The sequence below is a fragment of the Bombyx mandarina genome, chromosome 25 (genome assembly GCF_030267445.1).
Source record: "Bombyx mandarina strain Sakado chromosome 25, ASM3026744v2".
Lineage (NCBI taxonomy): Eukaryota > Metazoa > Arthropoda > Insecta > Lepidoptera > Bombycidae > Bombyx > Bombyx mandarina.
Genome location: NC_143231.1, coordinates 219,821 through 238,833, shown reverse-complemented (window position 1 = coordinate 238,833; position 19,013 = coordinate 219,821). Strand labels below are relative to the sequence as shown.

Sequence of the window (19,013 nt, the reverse complement as noted above, 5' to 3'; positions counted from 1 at the left end):
ATATACTTTGTTCGGGGAATGTAACACCATCTATTGTCAAATAGCAAAAACGGATATCGAAACAACTAGTATAACTAAATATGTATTTTCGAAAATTGTGGACATGTCGTGACGTAGGTAAAAAAATGAAGGCAGTAATCAATTCTACTCGAAGTGAAACAGCGAACGGATCACCTCTAGCGAAGCGAAACAAGTGAATTATGATATTGCAACCTACCAAATCTACCAAAGTGTGGTAATGATGAAATTGAGTTTTAATTTGTATATTGGTTAATGTTTTATTTATCCCGAGCCCCAGCCTTTAACAATATGTTTTTCAACGTACACATAGTACCTACATAAAGGTATCAGTCAATGATTCCCACAGTACAGGGTATTCTAGCTTGGGGTAGATGAGCATGTGTGACTTGTTCCCGGTTATTTTAAACATATTACATAAAGAAGGGGCGCACGGCATACTTGATATTAAGTGCATCATGATTGAGTGATTGGTACAACAACAGGGCATAAGATTGTTTCAGAAATTGGTCGAATTTTGTCATCTATATTAGAGCTGATTACTAATAGGAATTAACTTACTTTAGTAGAATATGATAGTAACAGTGGCATTAAATTGAAGTTTAAAATTAATGCGTCTGAACAAGTAAATGACTACTAAGTTCCAATCCAACTCAGTTAGCGTAAATCGAAAACAGACAAACAAAATGGCGTGTTAGTCGTTTTGGCGCGAAGCGCTTGCAAATGGCTGTGGTGTGGCGCGTTTCGTTTTGTTGTACTTTGATCAAGAACTGACGTACATACTCATTCATTATTTGTAGTATTTAAAATAAATTGGCATTGATTTTAAAGACATTTTGTGGAAATTGCTTTAATACTTGTTCTCTTGTCATGTTGTCAATTAGAATTTTAGCTTTTCATGAAATTTAGTTGAAACAATGGCCTATGCTAATTTAAACAAACAAAAAAGTGCTGGCTTAGATACTTTTTTTCTTACGTTAACTAGCCATATTCACTGATAGCTCATCTGGTATTTGCCAGATCTCGATGCGAATCCCAGCACCCACCCTGAGTCGGGGTCGAAGTTTCAAATTACATAGGTAGCGACTGTTCAAAATCGCAGAACCGAATGCGGCAGAGATAGAGTCAAACCTAGCCGGATGCGGGCTTAAAATTCCTCTTACCAGTAAATGCAGGTTGGTGATGGCATTAAGCTGGTATAGTACTATACCTGTGGCAAACAAATGCTAGCATACCATTCTGCATTAACCGTTCTTTGTCCCTCAAGAGTCCCTCAGTCGTAACATGGCCGGTTTTGGAGACAAACAACATTTTTTTGCAACACTCCGTGATCGAACAATTTTTGTTGGCTTTAACTCATTTCCGAACACCCAAACTCGTGACTGGTTTTTTGTTTCGGGTTCGTACGCGTATATCCAGGATTCGTCACCTGATACAATGTTGTATACAGCATTTGAGGATCCTGCGTGGAATCTTTCGAGAGTTCTGACGCATCAAGTAACGCGAGCCGCTTTTTTCTCTTCACAGAGCGAATGCGGTATCCATCGGGAAAACAACTTTTTTACACCTAATTGTTCATGCAAGATTATTTGTATTTGACTCATGCCAATGTCTAAAGTTGCCTGAATTTCGCGTTATGTCACATGTCGATCTTCCTCAATCAGCTTACGCACAGCATCAACGTTTTCTTGGGTGACTGCAGTTTTTGGACGACCTTGACGGGGATCATCACTGAGCTTGACACTTCCACGTTGAAACTCAGCAAACCAGCGATAAATTGTGGTTTTGGATGGGGCTTCATCACCAAATGCAGAAATCATCCGGTCAACACACTGTTTTTGTATTAAACCACTTCGAAAGTCATAAAAAACTTCAGAGGTGTCAAGGGACACCCGGATGGAACGAAGTTCCTTTCGATTAATTAGTGAAGGAATTGTAATTTTTTTTTTTAAAGATATAATAATAAATTACGGCATTATGAAGAAGAAAAAGACAATACTATGAACTAAATTACTATTGTTGAAACGCTATCTCGAGAAACTGTACTCATTACGCGGACCAATCGGATACGAGCAATGTCACGCGATAAGCGCCTACACGTTGATCGGTCAGAATGACGGATCTAAAAAGTGTCTTGACAACTTTTCGTAAGAATTTTTTCCGTCTAGCCCTCTTTCACAACGCGCGATAAGGAACTTCGTTCCAATAAATCATCGCTCTTGAATTTTCTCGAGTCAATTCCATTTTCTCAACGACTAAACAAGTTTGACAAAACCTCGTGACAAGACCGAGAATCTTTTTTTAAATAAATAAATGGTATTCGATTTTTAAAACCAAGGAGTTTTCAATTAAAAAGATTTTAATATGACAGGAACAGTGGAAATATTCAATTCCCGATACTTTTAGTCGTCCTAGGTACGACGTTAAACTTCCTCATCCTGGGTACGACGTTAAACTTCCTAGTTGCCAACCCGCATGCCCAGCGTGGTGACTTAAGGGCACAAACTCCCCAATGATAGGACACAAAATGCAACGGCCCCCAGTACCCGGCAGCTCTACTATTCCTGGCCACTGTGGCGGTCACGGTAACGGTAGGGCAGGGGGTGCGAAGAATCCCCGGTCGGCAGGCCACCATAAACAACTGACCATTGGCACGTTTAACACCCCGACTTTGAGGCGAGATGAGGATGTGGAAGAGCTGGAAGTAGAATTGAGGTCCATTAAATGGCATATCCTTGGGCTTTCGGAGGTCCGTAGAGAGGGTGAGGACACCGTCATCCTCGAGTCTGGTAACCTCTTCTACTACCGTGAAGGAGACCAGCTCTCTCAAGGCGGTGTTGGGTTCATCGTTCACAAAGCCATCGCTAACAACGTCTTGGAGCTATCGAGTGTGTCGTCGCGGGTGGTGTACATTATAGTTAAAATCTCAGAGAGATATTTACTCAAGGTCGTGCAAGTGTATGCACCAACGGCGACACACCCTGATTGTGAGGTTGAGGCCTTATATGAAGACATCTCTAAGGCCATTCATAACACCACCAAGACCCACTTCACCGTTGTAGTTGGCGACTTCAACGCCAAAATGGGAATAGAAGGGGAAGACGAATCCATAATTGGACGGTATGGTTTGGGGACGAGAAACCACAGAGGACAAATGCTTGTCAATTTTCTGCAGATGGAGGGACTCTATTTGATGAACTCGTTTTTCAAAAAGAAGCCCCAAAGGAGATGGACTTGGCAAAGTGCCGACAAAGTGACACGGAACGAGATCGATTTCATCATGGCGGATAAGAAGCGAATATTTACGGATGTCTCAGTGGTCAACAGGTTTAGTGCCGGCAGTGACCACCGACTTATTCGAGGAACCCTAAATATCGACATAAGGCTTGAAAGAACCCGGTTGATGAGATCGACTCTGCGCCCGTCTCTTCATTTCAAGTTTCCGAGAAGTTCCAATTGGAACTTCAAAATCGATTCAGTCTGCTGGATCCCACTGAGGACGTGAACGACGTGGTGGAGAACATGGCGGTGACACTACGTGAAGTTGGCGGAAGATACTTTGGATCACAGCGGAGAGTTCGTGAAGCCAAGCTAACGGAAAAGGAAACGACGAGAAGCCACTCCATCCGCAAGAGCTACAGCAGAGTACGCAACCTTAAATAAAGACGTCCGGAGGATGGTGAGGCGTGACTACCGTAGCTTTAATACTAGACGCATTGAAGCTGCGATAGAGCGCAATAAAGGCCTTAAAGCCCTTGTACGGACGTCTAAAAGTGCTCCTCTGCTTAAGCTTAAGCGAGAAGATGGTTCTATAGTTACTTCCAAGCCAGAAATCTTAGGCGAGGTCGAAAAATATTATGGCAAACTCTACGCAATGCACACTTCTCTACCTACACCCGCCAACCGAGCTAGTGACAGCCGAGCACCACTTACTCGGCATTACTCGGATGATGTCCCGGACATCAGCATCGGAGAGACTCGGATGGCCCTGGAACAGCTCAAAAATGGTAGAGCGCCTGGTGAAGATGGAATTACTACGGAGCTGCTGAAATCCGGAGGGGTTCCTATCCTGAAGTAATTACGGAGCCTGTACAATTCCGTCATACACAATGGGACTACACCATTGGCGTGGACAAGGAGTCGGGTCATGTTGTTCTTCAAGAAAGGTGATAAAACTTTGTTGAAGAACTATAGACCGATATCTCTTTTGAGCCACGTCTACAAGGTATTTTCTAGGGTCATTACTAATCATCTCGCCCGAAGGCTTGATGAATGCCAGCCACCGGAGCAGGCTGGGCTTCGAAAGGGTTACAATACCGTAGACCATATTCACACCCTCAGACAGATTATAGAAAAGTCTACAGAATATAATCTGCCACTTTGCGTGGCTTTCGTGGACTACGAGAAAGCCTTTGACTCTATCGAGACCTGGTCAGTTCTGGAATCCTTACAGCGATGCCAGATAGACTATCGCTATATCGAGGTGTTGAAAAGTCTATACGAAGCCGCGACGATGACCGTACAAATCCAGGATTGCCAGTCTAGACCTATCAAGCTGCAGCGGGGTGTCCGACAGGGAGATGTTATATCTCCGAAACTGTTCACCGCTGCACTTGAAGATGTTTTCAAGACGCTGGACTGGAAAACATGTGGAATCAACGTCAACGGAGAGTACATGTCACACCTTCGATTTGCCGATGACATAGTCTTAATGTCGGAATCGCTGGAGGACCTCAGTCGTATGCTCAACGATCTCAATGCTGCTTCCCGATGCGTGGGACTGCGGATGAACCTTGACAAGACGAAAGTCATGTTCAATGATAAAATCGTCCCGGGCCAAGTTACCATCTCGAATGCAGTCATTGAAGAGGTAAAAGACTTTGTCTACCTCGGTCAGGCTATTCAGCTTGGCCGGGGTAACTTCAATACAGAGATTGAGAGATGCATACGACTGGGTTGGTCGGCATTTGGGAAATTCCGTGCAATCCTCACCTCGCAAATTCCTCAATGCCTGAAGACAAAAGTCTTTAACCAGTGCATTCTCCCCGCTATGACCTACGGCGCGGAAACCTGGACACTGACGGCAGGGCTGGCCCATAAGTTAAGAGTCGCACAGCGGGCGGTGGAGAGAGCTATGCTAGGTATTTCTCTAAGGGACAAAATCCGGAACGAAGAAATTCGACGGAGAACCAAAGTCGACGACATAGCTCTCAAAGTTAGTAGGCTGAAGTGGCAATGGGCCGGTCACATCTGTCGAGCCAGCGACGCCAGGTGGGGGAGGAAAGTCCTCGAATGGAGGCCACGGATGGGTACAAGGAGCGTGGGGCGTCCTCCAACCAGGTGGACTGACGACTTAGTGCGCACGGCGGGAAGTCGTTGGATGCGGAAGGCGGAGGACCGCATTATGTGGAAGGCATTGGGGAAGGCCTATGTCCAGCAGTGGGCAGATAAAGGCTGATGATGATGATGATGATGATACTTTTAGTGCAGCCCTCGTATGTTCGTAACGAGAAGTATTTACGGAGGTGGGTGAGGCAATTGTGAGTTTTGCAGTAATGTGTCCGTCTTCATTGAGCGGGTTCTTAATCACAAGTGTTTTAAGCAAAACTTAAATTGTCGCAATACCTACATCATTAAAGCCAGATCCGAATTTATTCCGTCATATCGTATTAAGACACGATAAGTATCTCAAATGCAAATCTATTTTGTGATGGTTGGCTAATTCTAATTCTAGACGGCTTTTCAAATAATCTTGAATGCAGTTCGAAAAGCTTCAGTAAGCTAGTCATTTGCTATTCTATACAGACATTATATTGAAAACAAGTCTTAACATAAATTTCCTGTACTAAATTTCCAATTTCGTCTGTAAAAGTTTGACGGTGGTCGGTAAATTTTTCATAGCACGCCTGAACGCTCGGCTGGGAATCCACAAAATGTTTACAATGAAATACAAGGTCATAGTGACATTGATGGGTGATAAAATTGACAAGCCAAAGCAGAGTATGTTGTTTGACCATATGTTTGTCCAATTCTTCAGCACAATCTATAGACTAACTCGTCTGACGGAATCATCTTAAGTTTTTAAAAAAAATCTGAAGGTAAGTAGCCCAGTGGCATTGCTGATGGGCATGAGCATCAATATGCTCATGCCCATCAGTAATGCACGAGCATGTTATTTCAATATGGCGTCCGCGAATATAACAATGATAATCGGTCAATGTATTCTAAAATATTGAACATCCTTGCTTATCCCCGCCTGCAATGTCTTCACTTACCTACCTAAGTAATATACCTAGTCAGGTCATAAATTCTGTCACATGTTTAATGTAAAATAATTGAAACAAGTTTATTCATTATGTAACCATTCATATACCAAAATGAACTTAACAAAACATAGATTCTTATGACACTAAAGTTTATTCAAAATGACCTCCGTGATTTTGAATACAGACCTTCAATCTGCGCGGCCAGTCAGTATCGCAGCACGAACGAGGTCCATGTCAATATCGGCGGCTGCCTTAATCAAGGATGTCTCGAGTGACTCCAAATTGGGATGAGGCTTTGAGCACGCCTTTTCCTCCAAGTGTTGCCATATCTTGTAATCTAACGGACTCAAATCTGGACTGGAGGAGGGCCAGTCTTCGTGCCGGATGAAGTCGATTTCACGCGCCGCCAGCCAGTCTTGTGTGCTCTTCGCTCTATGAGCTGGCGCCGAAACTTGTTGGAATACCCAGTGCCTGTTATTGAACATGGTATGAGAAACAGGTTCCACAAGGTTCGTCAGGACTGTATTTTGATACACAACTGCATTCGTTTTTACACCTTTCTCACAAAAATGTACCTCTGTTAAGTCCCAATAAGAAACTCCCAACCATACCATGAGCGAGGATGGAAAATGACCTCGTTGGACACGCGGAATACGGTTGCTCGCTTCTTCACTACTGTGTGCGTACACCTTATCATTTTGTTTGTTGTAGCTCTCTTCTACGGTAAAAAATTTTTCATCCGAAAAAAGAATTTCCCGATATTTTTTTCCCGCGTACCCCTTCAACAAAGCGCGTCATCTCTTCAGTCTCAGGTCCATTAGACGAGCATTCAAACGATGTCCTGTTTTTCTTCGATATGCCCGAAGCCCTAAGTCTTCATTTAACACCCTTTTCACCGTGGTTCTGCTTAACCCCATCTGAAGGGCCAACAGTTTCTGCTTACGTTTGGGATTTCTTTGAATTCGCGCCTTCACAGCTTTTATCACTGCTGGAGTCCTAACAGACCGAGGGCGACCACTTCTTGACTTGTCATCTACACTAGAGTCTTCATTGTATCGTTTGATGGTACGATAAACGAATCTTTTGGTTATATTCAAATTTTTCAGTATGTTAAAAATTTGAATTGGCGCGTAACCGCAACGATGCAACGCAATAACTGCAACACGGTCTTCTTTAAGCGTCCACTCCATATTTAAAAATGAGTAAAATTCTAAAAAGTATACATTTTTATTTTCATGAACAATTCGAAATTCGAATTCAAAAAACTTTTTTGTAGGCAGCATTCTAAAAGAAAAGTTTTTACTGTGTGACAATACTTATGACCTGACTTGGTACATACCTACTTAGCTTGTTTTACGCGTTTAGTTAGTACCTATATTTAATGCATTCGAGTTATTTGGTGACACCACAAATTATGACTTTTTAATTAATTTTTTTATAGCAAATTTCAATTCGGAAGACACTAATAAGTAATAATATCAAAATCCGCTCAAAATAAAGTGGACCAACCACCCAGGTGACAACCAAGGTGAACCAATGTTGAACGTCCCATTTACAAGTCTCAACACGCGTCTTGGAGTACAATGTCGCCACACAGGACTTTTATTAATTTATAATTCAGATTTATAGATACTATTTTTGTATCATTTTATGGTATGTGCTAGTCTCATCAGTGGATATATCGAACCAAATACTTATGATAAATGTTATCATCGTACACTTACTTGGCCATACTGATTACAAAGAGTGGCGGGTGCGTTGATGAAGTCAAGTGACGTATGGGTATTTCGATGTCAGCCATGGGCTGAGGCTGAAGAAATTTTGAGGGAATCTAAATATCACCAAAGCTACTTAAATTAGATTTGTAAGAGCGCTTGGCTTCTCTTTTTCTTTTACACGCTGCTGAGACCTAGACATTGAGAGAAATTGAGAAAAAGAAGATAGATGCTCTCGAAATGTGGTCCTGGAGAAGAATGCTGCAAATACAGTGGACGGAGTTCAGAACGAATCAGTCAATTCTACAGGAACTCGGTATCAAGCAGCGTCTATCCTCTATCGTTCAGGGTCGCATTCTCACTTTCTTCGGACTTTTGTCGCGACGGGGTGACGACTCAGTGGAGCGCCTTATGATCCATGATGGGCCGACCAAATAAAAGTAGCCCTAAACGGTTCGATCAACGAGTGCATAAGAAGGGCCGCGGTAAGCGAGGAGTGGAGACATTTTGAAGCGCGCCACTACCGGAACTGATGGCCACAACTATTCTGCCAAGAGTACAAGCGACTGAGGAGAACTTTTTTATCTAAGATAAGTAAGTCTTAGTGCGGCTATTTTCCAAGATTCGGTTTGCGGTATTACAAGATGCTGATGTTATTTTTTTTATTTTTTTTCGTTGCTTAGATGGGTGGACGAGCTCATAGCCCACCTGGTGTTAAGTGGTTACTGGAGCCCATAGATATCTACAACGTAAATGCGCCACCTACCTTGAGATATAAGTACGATCTCAGTATAGTTACAACGGCTGCCCCACCCTTCAAACCAAAACGCATTACTACTTCACGGCAGAAATAGGCAGGGCGGTGGTACCTATCCGCGCGGACTCACAAGAGGTCCTACCACCGTTAAATATTTAAAATTCTAACCGCTGATTTTGATGTTGTTCTTTAAACCTTTTTTCCGATTATCGAGCTTACTATCGCTCATAAACATCGGCAACGTCATCGAATTAGTCAAAGTGTAGCTTATTGCAGAGGACTCTCTCCAAACATTGTTTAAAAATTGATATTGACATAGCACTCAGGAAACACCGAGGGTGATAGCTGTATTCATTCCAGAGTCGGATGGTCCGTGAGACAAATTATCTCTGAAAACGTAACTCAGATGGTCATTAATATAGTAGATATTTGCTCTGGTGGCGCGCAGTAGAAAGATCCTCCTCCGTTTCTCAATTCCTTCGAGTCGACTGACTATCTATGGTTTTCAGTGTGACGTTTGATGTGTAGTTTTTGTTGTCTGTGTATTTGTGTTTTATCTGTGCGTTTTGTATCAATTTTCAGCTATTCTAATACTGCGATTAAAGAGAATTTTGTTTTAGATGATACCAGTATTTTCTCGTAAATTGTATATATAATGGGGACAGAAGTAGCTATATCTTTTAGTTCTTTACGAGCACAACTGGAGAACGAGAAGAGTAACCTCTTTAAACTAGATGAAAACATTAAAAAGATTGTTCAAACCACAGGACGCTTTGCGAATGATAGGTTAGCCATTAAAATATAGATTTTTGTAAATTTCTTGATGTTTATCTTGTAATCTAATTATTAATTGTTGCAGATTTAACTCAGGAGACTATCCTAGAGGTGGCAATCGTATCGGAAACAGAAATTCTTATACAGAAAGCGGTAACAACTTCAAACCTGATGAGCAATTTGGAAAACGTAAACAGGAGACAAAAACTGTATTTAGCAGGTAAACATGCTGAAAAACTTGAAGAGTTGCAATTATATAGATTACGTTGACGGATTTGAACAAGATCAATCTGTTGGAAAAACTAAATTAGATGTCATAATGCTAAGTGTAAACAATATTGAAATTTGTTTTTCAAGGTCATGATTGTCCTGTGCACAACTGGCTTCAACGACATCCAATTACCTAATTTAAAACATAAATTTCCATATTAAAAATCTGTCAGTGTATCTAGCTTACACTCATTTTCCCACTAACTTTAATTCTGAATGAGTTTTAAATTGTATTTAAGTATTTGCTTCAGTTTCGTGAGTAGTAGGCATGATTAAAACTGAAATTAACATGGCCTAAAAATACAATTCCCAGTATATTTGTATTAAGCTATCCAACTGTCCTGAAATTGGAATCTCACAAGCCATTAGCAATTTTTGAATGAAATGTGGTATTTAACACATATTCACAAATTGTTGCCATGTTAAAGGTATAACAACCTGTAATCAAAATCGAACAAGCAAAATTTAAATTTGCCTAATTACTGGTGGTAGGTTCACAGCCTGCACAGGTAAATACCGAATACCACCTTGCCTATTTCTGCAGTCAATCATAAATACATTTTGTTTGAAGTTGTTGAGTTTGAAGGGCGGGGACAGCTATTGTACTATAAAATTGAGACTTAGAACTTGTGTTGCAAGCTGGGCGACATTTACATTGATGATGTCTATGGGGCTTTGGTATCCACTCAACACCTGGTGGACCATGATCTCATCCAGCCATCCAAGAAATATATGAATAAACTGTTCCTTTTGACTGTTGTCTGTGACCACAAAAATTCTAAAGTATTTAAAACGTGAAAAATAATAAAAGTCACATTAAACATTAACAATAATTAATATGGGCAACCTATTGTACAAATTATTTTACATGGAAACAAAAATTTAATTATTATTGTTTGTAAAAATTGCTCTTATGATATATAAATCTCATCAGAATATCAGCAAGAGCTGACAATAGTGATGGTGAGGATGACTTACAAACGAACAAAAGAGTTCGGGTGTCATCAGCAGTGTGTAGAGAACTACCAACAAGAGCAGCAATCCTTAAAGCACAGGGTGATGATGAACAGGCACGCACACGGAATAGAAGAATTTTTGGTTCCTTACTTGGTACATTACAGAAATTTAAACAGGAAGAAATTGAATTGCAGACTAAGGTTTGGCCCATACGTTTAAATATATTAAACATTATACTTTGAGATTACTTGCTGTGTTCCTATCATGGTAACTTACCGATCCTCAACTTGGAACAATGGGGATTTTTGAAAGATAAATGTACAGAATGTTGTTGTGAAAAAAAAAATTCTATAAATTTGTTTTTTTTTCTCAACAATATTTTCCTCAAATTAAATGTATATCTAATTTGGTTTACTGGTAATATGTATCTAATGGGCTGCTTGGCAAACTACAATGTAAGCCCACAATGGATTTTCATCAATATGACCCAGCTCATTTCTGATGCCAAGCAATGTTGATGACTCCCCACTAAAACCAACAGGATAGTAACCTTGCCTGAAAAAACTCATGCAGTAAATATACTTTGTTTGTAAATCAGCTTTTCAATGAACTTTGGTCTGCCTGTGTAGTTTCTTCATATTTTATTATAAGACAAATATTTTTCAGGAAGAAAAGAAAGCACAAGTTGAAAGGAAAATAGAAGAGCAAGCAAGATTACAAAAGGAAAAAGAATTTAGAGAGAGAAAAGTAATGTTTGCAGAAAGAGAACAGAAGAAAGCCACAATAAAAGCATTAGAAGCAAAGATGGGTCGAGTACAAGAATTTGAGATCTGGGAGACAACCCAGAAGAACCTTAGGAATTTTATATTGACTAAAGCAAAGCCGCACGTATACTGGATGCCGAAGAAGTTGAATGATAAAGCGAAAGAAAAGTTGGACTTGAGTCAGATGTACCATGATAGTCAGTATTCTATACTAAGTTTCTTTGGGGAGTTCATTGTATTTATCATAGACAATGCTTTTTTTCTTAGTCGGAGGGCTGTGAGCCCGCTAGTCTCACTGTCTTGTCTATTGCAATTGAAATCATTTTCATTTGTGGTAGAATTCTACTAATAATTAATTTATGATGTTTTCTGTTATATATATTGTTGGTGCAAACACTTGAGTAATTACTGCAACCAATAGATATATTATTGATGTTAACATGCATATATTGAGCAATGTAATACATATAAAATTCATAAAAATCATTAAAACTTGCAGAATGTGTTATAAAGAAACGTGAAGAACTTCAAGATGAATTATCTCGTATAGAACAACGCTGCACTAAACGTTTCCACCAACAAGGGCCGGAACAGAATGGACAGCAAGTTAAGGAGGAAAAACCAGATAAAAAGACGAGAGACAAGTTTGCAGCTGACACTGAAAGAGATGACAGTGATGCTGATGGACCGGATGAGGATACTCACGAAGACACCACTATGACACATTCAAATCAAGAAGAGACGAGTATGTATTTTATGAGTAATTTAAAGGTTGTATGATGAGAGGAAGGAAAGATAAGTAAGTGCACAAGGAAAAGTGATGAATATCTGGTTGACTCTTTTGCATTACTTATTCATGATGGTGGTGCTACAAACTATCATGTGCATTTTTTCCACATTTTTAGAGGCCACACTCATTTGAGTAAGAGATAAGACAAGCACTTCAAAGTACTTTTGTGTAATATCAGACAGTTTCCCCTAGCATGTCTTAGCAAAAAGGGGTTTTCGCCACCTGAAGGCCTATTTTTCTCTTTTGGTTTCTTCATTTACAACTTACTCCCCAAACAGACTTTCTGCAATGATGCCATTTTGTAATCAGTTTAGAAAAAATAAGCTTTTTACTTCTTAGTTTGTTTTCAAATATACACATTAGTAATTTTTTTAACTGATGTAATTTTTAGTTATTCAAGAATGGTGAATTATGAAACATAACTAAGAATGTGTTTTAATTATTATATCAAGCTACTGTCCCTATTGAAAAAAATAATCCGAATATGTTAATCAAAATTACAAACTTGAAGTTAAATAAGTGCAGTGTTTGTTTTTATTGGTGATGGAATGGCAGAAAAAAATAAAAGGGATATTTATAGTCGGATTTTTTATTAGACGAAGTAAACTGACGTTTACTGTGTTGTCAGTTTTTGATGAAATAAAAATAGTGTCGTGACAAAGTGAACGATTGAAAAAACTCCTGAATTAATGAAATTGCCTCGATTGTCTAGTGAATAGTTAGTGTGCCGAACTGCCGATATCGGGCACGGGGTTCGAATTTTAGCCGTGCTTTGTACATACCAACGAGTTTTCGACGAAACATTATGTTCCTATGGTATCTACCTGTACTGAATACCGAGTGTTTTAAACATTAAGAAAAACATTGCGAGGAAGCTTGTAAGACTGTCCTATTTCCAATGCATCATATAGTTGAAACTATAGATGTATAAAATATAACAATTATAGGTACATAGGTAATGAAAATAAAAAAAAACTGATTGTAGTTACATACTACTAGTAACATATTATTATATTAGATCACTTTAATACAATTTTATTGTAAAATATAAATAATATTCTTTTATAGTTTGAAATTAATGATTAACTCTTCACACTCATTGTTCATTTATGTGATTGAACGAGAACTGAACGCATCACTATTACTTTAAATATAGCAACATTATTTCACAAAGTGACATTAGCTACTGTCAGCTGGCTTCGTCTAATTAAAAATCCGACTATAGTGTAATCTAGACATATACTAATGAACCATACTACCTCTTTGCAGTAAAACAAGAAAATACACCAGAAATTTTTGAACCACAAGATAGAAATATAAAAGATGATGAAGGTAAAATAATTGAAAAACCATCAGAGGTGAAAGACAATCCTAAAAACGACGAAGTTTCCACCGAAACAACAGAAGAAGTTATTAATCAATCTTAGTAGACTTTACATCGACATGACTGGTAATATTATCAACAGAGTAGGAGCTTGAAGAACACAAGTTCTGTGATAAAGGTCTACATTTATCACGGTATTTCCAGATTTTTCTTACAAGCGTACAGCAGCTTATGGAAAGTCATTTTGAAGGTACATACACTGGGTAATATCCAGCGAACATTAGTCGGTCATGTCGAGGCGTAACATAGGAATAAATCTGCAAAGTTAATAAATTTTACAAATAGACAAGAGAAAATATTAAAAGTTTATTCGTATTAAAATGGTTTTTCATTATTTTCTTATTAAATAAGTAAGTATAGCCGATAGCAGTCGTCGTGGCCTAAAGGATAAGACGTCCGGTGCATTCGTATCTAACGATGCACCGGTGTTCGGTACCCGCCGGCGGGTACCAATTTTTCTAATGAAATACGTACTCAACAAATGTTCATCACGATTGACTTCCACGGTAAAGGAATAACATTGTGTAATAAAAATCAAACCCGCAAAATTATAATTACTGATGGTAGGACCTCACGTGAGTCCGCACGGGTAGGTACCACCGCCCTGCCTATTTCTGCCGTGAAGCAGTAATGCGTTTCGGTTTGAAGGGTGGGCAGCCGTTGTGACTATACTGAGACCTTAGAACTTATATCTCAAGGTGGGTGGCGCATTTACGTTGTAGATGTCTATGGGCTCCAGTAACCACTTAATACCAGGACTGTGAGCTCGTCCACCCATCTAAGCAATAAATAAGTAGTCAAGTAAAGAACTACTAGGTACGTTTTTTATTGTTCTTTATAACACTTATTTAGGAGTTCTTAATGTTCTTGTGCTTTAAACCTAAATTAGGCCTTTCAATATTATTATTATTATCTTTCTTTTGTTTAACAAACGTTTATGAATAATAGGTAAAGGCTGCCCTAGCTTTCAAATCGGATTGTATGAATGCTTTGGCAGCAACAGGCAGTAGGTGAGGTTACGTGGTTCAGCCTGGAGAAAATTGTTAACTAGTAATGTCCTTATGTATAATATAGATTTAGAACAATTGTTATCTACTCTTCTTTTATGTTCAATGTAAATCCGAGGTTCTAGACTGTCCTGGAGATACTGCTATTATTTCGTCACAAGTCCGTATTACCCTCTCCAGTTACCAAATTCCTAACCTTTATGTTGCAAGGTAGGGAGCACCACCTGCCTTCCGTACTGGATTCCAGCTCCAAGGATAAACAGTAAAAATATTACAATAAGAATTTTGTCATTACATGTATTTATTTTTAAAAAGCATCACAGTTAATATGTAAATTTATTAAATCTGCATTTTGTAAACCTAATTACATTTTGAAAATGTGTGTGTAGACCTTTAAGTACAGGTAACCCTCCTATAAAAACACGGTTTCACTATAAAACTAAAGGAAAAATCCCAAATCCCTTATTAGTAACACAGTACTTCTCCAGCAGGATAATGATGATTTTAAAATTATTTAGAAAATTACATTATGCACTATGAACACACAGTATATCGGAATAAACGAAATTTTTGCTATTTTTCTATGCATTAAAGGAAAAACAATTAGGTGTATACCTGTATTTTACATGTAACATTGTAACATCTCATCTATATGAGAACACGGGATTTTGTAGGAATGTATCTACCGTGTTATAGGAGGGTTACCTTTACTTTAAAAATACATATATCACTACACTTTCTAATGAACATGGAATACTATCAATAAACACTATTTTAATATTTAAATGAAAATGCTATAATACTATAATGATAAATTATTTTATCCATTAAATTTTCTTCTTTGATATCGTAAATTTACCATGCAGGATTTTAGAATTCACAAGATTGACATTTCAATCATAAAAAAATAATGATACATATAAAACTTACTTAAATGTACAGCATTTTCCAAGGGTTATTTTTTTCAATGGATTATGGTGAATAAATGTGTGAAATAAAAACTAAGTAATATTTAGTTTCGAATAAATGTTGTTAGAATGAGTTGTTATATCTAAATAGTTGTAAATTTCTTATGATTTTTTTAAATTATTACTATGACGTCACAATTTATCTTGTGATATAGTGCTTTATAAAGAAAATAGAATAAATTCAGTCTAGAGTGAATATTCTCGACGCAATATCGTCTAACATCCAGTCGATTCCTTCTAAAAGATTCTCTCCGGTGACTGCAGAGCACCTCACGATGCGCCAGTGATGAGATTTTATGCTGTCGAGATCTAGAGCCTGAAAACGAAATGTTTTTTGTTATGTTAACTAATTTCTCTTTATTCATAAAAAAAACTACCTTAAAATCTGCTAACCAACATGAATAGACTTAAATACTGTTTAGCATTAAGGAATGAGAGAAGGCACCATATAGAATAACCAGCAATGGCAATGTAAAATAGTGAGGAAAGGATCAGAGCATCATTTCTCAATTCTCTTAAAACTTTAAATCAGCAATTGTTTTTATTTTAAGGGCAAATATGGATGAAATTAAGGTATTTGTATCTACTATAGGTTGAAAAGTGTTTTTGTAAATAAAAACTTTGTTACATAACCATGTGAATATGTGTAATAATGACCTCTCGTATTTGTTGCAAGGACAGTGCTCCGGGTAGGTCGCACTTGTTGGCGAGCACGAGCAGCGTGGCGGCCGCCAAACGCTCCTCCGTGAGCAGCGCGCGGAGTTCAGCCGCGCACGCCGACAGTCGCGCCCCGTCCGCCGCGTCCACCACCCACGCCACTCCATCCGTACTCTCGAAGTAGTTCTTCCAGTATGATCTGTCAACTACATATTAACAACCCACAGCAACAACCTGTTTCCTACAATAGTATCATAAGAATGTTTTGGCTTCACCCAAAACTTCAGCCTATCAGCAGTCATTCAGCTTTCTGTAGCCAGTTGTTAGCTATCACATGACATCTTAGAGATGTGCCTGTTATTGCAGTTATACATTCAATTGGCACTGTTAACAAATTATTTCATTGATCACAAACATCAGGTATGCTAGAAAAGCTATTAGAAAAATTAACTAAAGTCTATGGGCTAACTACTATAACAGATTTACATCTCAGACAATCTTAAAAAGCCATACATCTCACGAATACAAGGAATTTCAATCAAGAATACAAGGAAATTGGTCTCTAAAGGAGGGGACATATTAAAATTATCATGATGATTTGATACATTCTAATGATTTTAGTGTAAAAACTCATAATAAATTGCTCCTTTATCCAATATATTCCTGCTCACTTTTGCAACAAGATAAATCACTAACCTCAAAGACTTTTGTCCCCCAACATCCCAAATGTTCAACTTAAATCCTTTATGTTCTAAAGTCTTTATGTTGAAACCTAGTGTTGGAGAAATAGTGTCAATTGGTTCACCATTAAATCGTTTCAAAATTGTTGTCTTCCCTGCATTGTCTAGGCCTCTGATAAATGTTCAGGAAGTTATGTTTTGTTTCTAGATGTTCTGAGAGATTTTGGTTCTCTGTGTATTGTACTGAATGTTTCAAGGAGGAATTGTTCAAGATGATACCATTTTCTTTTATAACATCACATCATCTGCCATAAGAGCTGAGCTGAACCATACTATACAGAACAACTATGTTCATTCCTAGTGAATTTTTAGAGCACTATGACATATCCATTTTCAAATGAGATTAAAGGAGTGTTCAGCAGTAGGCCACAGCTTAGCTGTCGCATTGTTAATGTCTTTGAGTAACAGTGATTACATATCATCGGGTGAGGCACATGTATGTCTGCCAAGCCAAGTCAACAGTAAAAAGTTTGCAGGATGATCTGCCAAGTTGAACAAATTTAATCAGAAATGTTGTTTCATAAAAATCAATACTATTAGTACAAAATGTAATTTGCAGTTTAGAGTTCAGTACAATTATTTAATTTCTAATCTTTAGTATGTGTTTTTATATAGTTTCACCAACAATTATAAAATATCAATAAGGTTGTGTTAATAACATTCAATTAATTTTAAAATGCCGAAAAACCATGCTATCACATAAAAGTCAGGAAGGTTGTTAGTATATGGATTAAAAGAGTAAGTCTGATGAAGTTACATGATTATCTTAAATTAAAACGCGCTAAATAGTCCACATTTATGACGTCTAGTGTTCCGAAAAGCTTGCAAAGCTTGCACAATAACAGTTAAATTTGTTTCCTTGATAAAAAGGTAAACAATGTGAATTCAGAAAGGATACAACATAAGTATACGCATTTCCTTCTCTTTCTGACGCAGCTTCTTTAGAATTGTCAAGAAACCCATTATAATTATTCAACTGTTTGATATTAACGTTTATCACACTACTAATAGTTTAGTTCTTCATTCTGTAAATATTTAATAATGAGTAGACATGTGTAAGTAATGCGAGTGATATTACTCGGGTAATATTACTCTACGATGTAATGCAACATCACACATTACGCGAAGGAAACAAACATCACACCATCACCCAACATGTTTCTTTCTTTGTCGTGTAATGTTGCTTAATACACGAACGGAACCGAGCGAGCGAGACAGACCGATCGACGCAAAATAAATGAGCAAGCGACACGGAATTATTCCTAGTGATTTGGAACCGTATGTCCTGGCCGCTAGGTACATTTTTATACCTATGGTACGTCTGAATTTTAATATAGGTATTTGTGTTTATATTTTTCATGCGGCCAGCCGGTAGTTTCCCGCAAGTACTTACTTAATTTTTTATTCGCAACTTTTGTAAAATCGCTAGTCGCTCGTAATTGTTTAGTAATATTTCATATTAATTTTTGTGTTTGATTTGAATTACTTAAGCACTTGTTTGAAGATAGTTTTATTATTTGTTTTAATGCGTGTTTAATAAGTGAAAGAAATAACGGTGTCTAAATGAAAGTACAGTCCTCCTTGGATGCACTTTGAGGATATCGCGCCGAAACAATGCATCTACTGCTCTCGTATATTAACATTATGGTCGAGCTCAATTTGCAGTCTAAGTCGCCATATGAAATCCGTTCATCCCACAATAAATTATATTAAGTAAAAAATAAAATTATTATATTATTAAGTAAGTCAATCTCTGTCAAGTAATATAACAGTGTATTACAATACAAAGTTCATACTTTGTATTGTAATATACTACTGTAATGACACACCCGAATCATTACCTAAGTGATGTGTATCAACACATCACTTAGGTAATGATTCGGGTGTATAGATACAATGTATTCGTCGTCACAGTATCTATTGAACGCACCGAGTAATGTTAAGAG

General features: G+C 38.1%; 2 protein-coding genes across 3 annotated transcripts; one reads left to right on the top strand and one right to left on the bottom strand.

The window, feature by feature from the left end:
- Window positions 1–9,268: 9,268 nt before the first annotated feature.
- On the top strand, window positions 9,269–14,016 carry Pnn (desmosome associated protein-like protein pinnin). 2 transcript variants are annotated; one of them, XM_089738358.1, is made up of 7 exons: window positions 9,269–9,542; window positions 9,616–9,750; window positions 10,735–10,957; window positions 11,424–11,718; window positions 12,021–12,266; window positions 13,581–13,761; window positions 13,840–14,016. In XM_089738358.1, exons 1-6 carry the CDS (start codon window positions 9,412–9,414, stop codon window positions 13,736–13,738), a joined length of 1,188 nt encoding a protein of 395 aa, XP_089594484.1. In that variant the 5' UTR covers window positions 9,269–9,411; the 3' UTR covers window positions 13,739–13,761; window positions 13,840–14,016. The 2 variants fall into 2 exon arrangements, with proteins under 2 accessions (XP_089594484.1, XP_028033286.2); XM_028177485.2 differs by having other exon boundaries at window positions 13,581–14,016.
- A 969-nt stretch (window positions 14,017–14,985) lies between these two features.
- On the bottom strand, window positions 14,986–18,102 carry Arl2 (ADP ribosylation factor-like 2). The gene is made up of 4 exons (XM_028177488.2): window positions 17,966–18,102; window positions 17,024–17,179; window positions 16,328–16,526; window positions 14,986–15,986 (listed from the first exon to the last, which is right to left on the bottom strand). Exons 1-4 carry the CDS (start codon window positions 18,028–18,030, stop codon window positions 15,852–15,854), a joined length of 555 nt encoding a protein of 184 aa, XP_028033289.1. The 5' UTR covers window positions 18,031–18,102; the 3' UTR covers window positions 14,986–15,851.
- Between the last annotated feature and the right edge of the window lie 911 nt (window positions 18,103–19,013).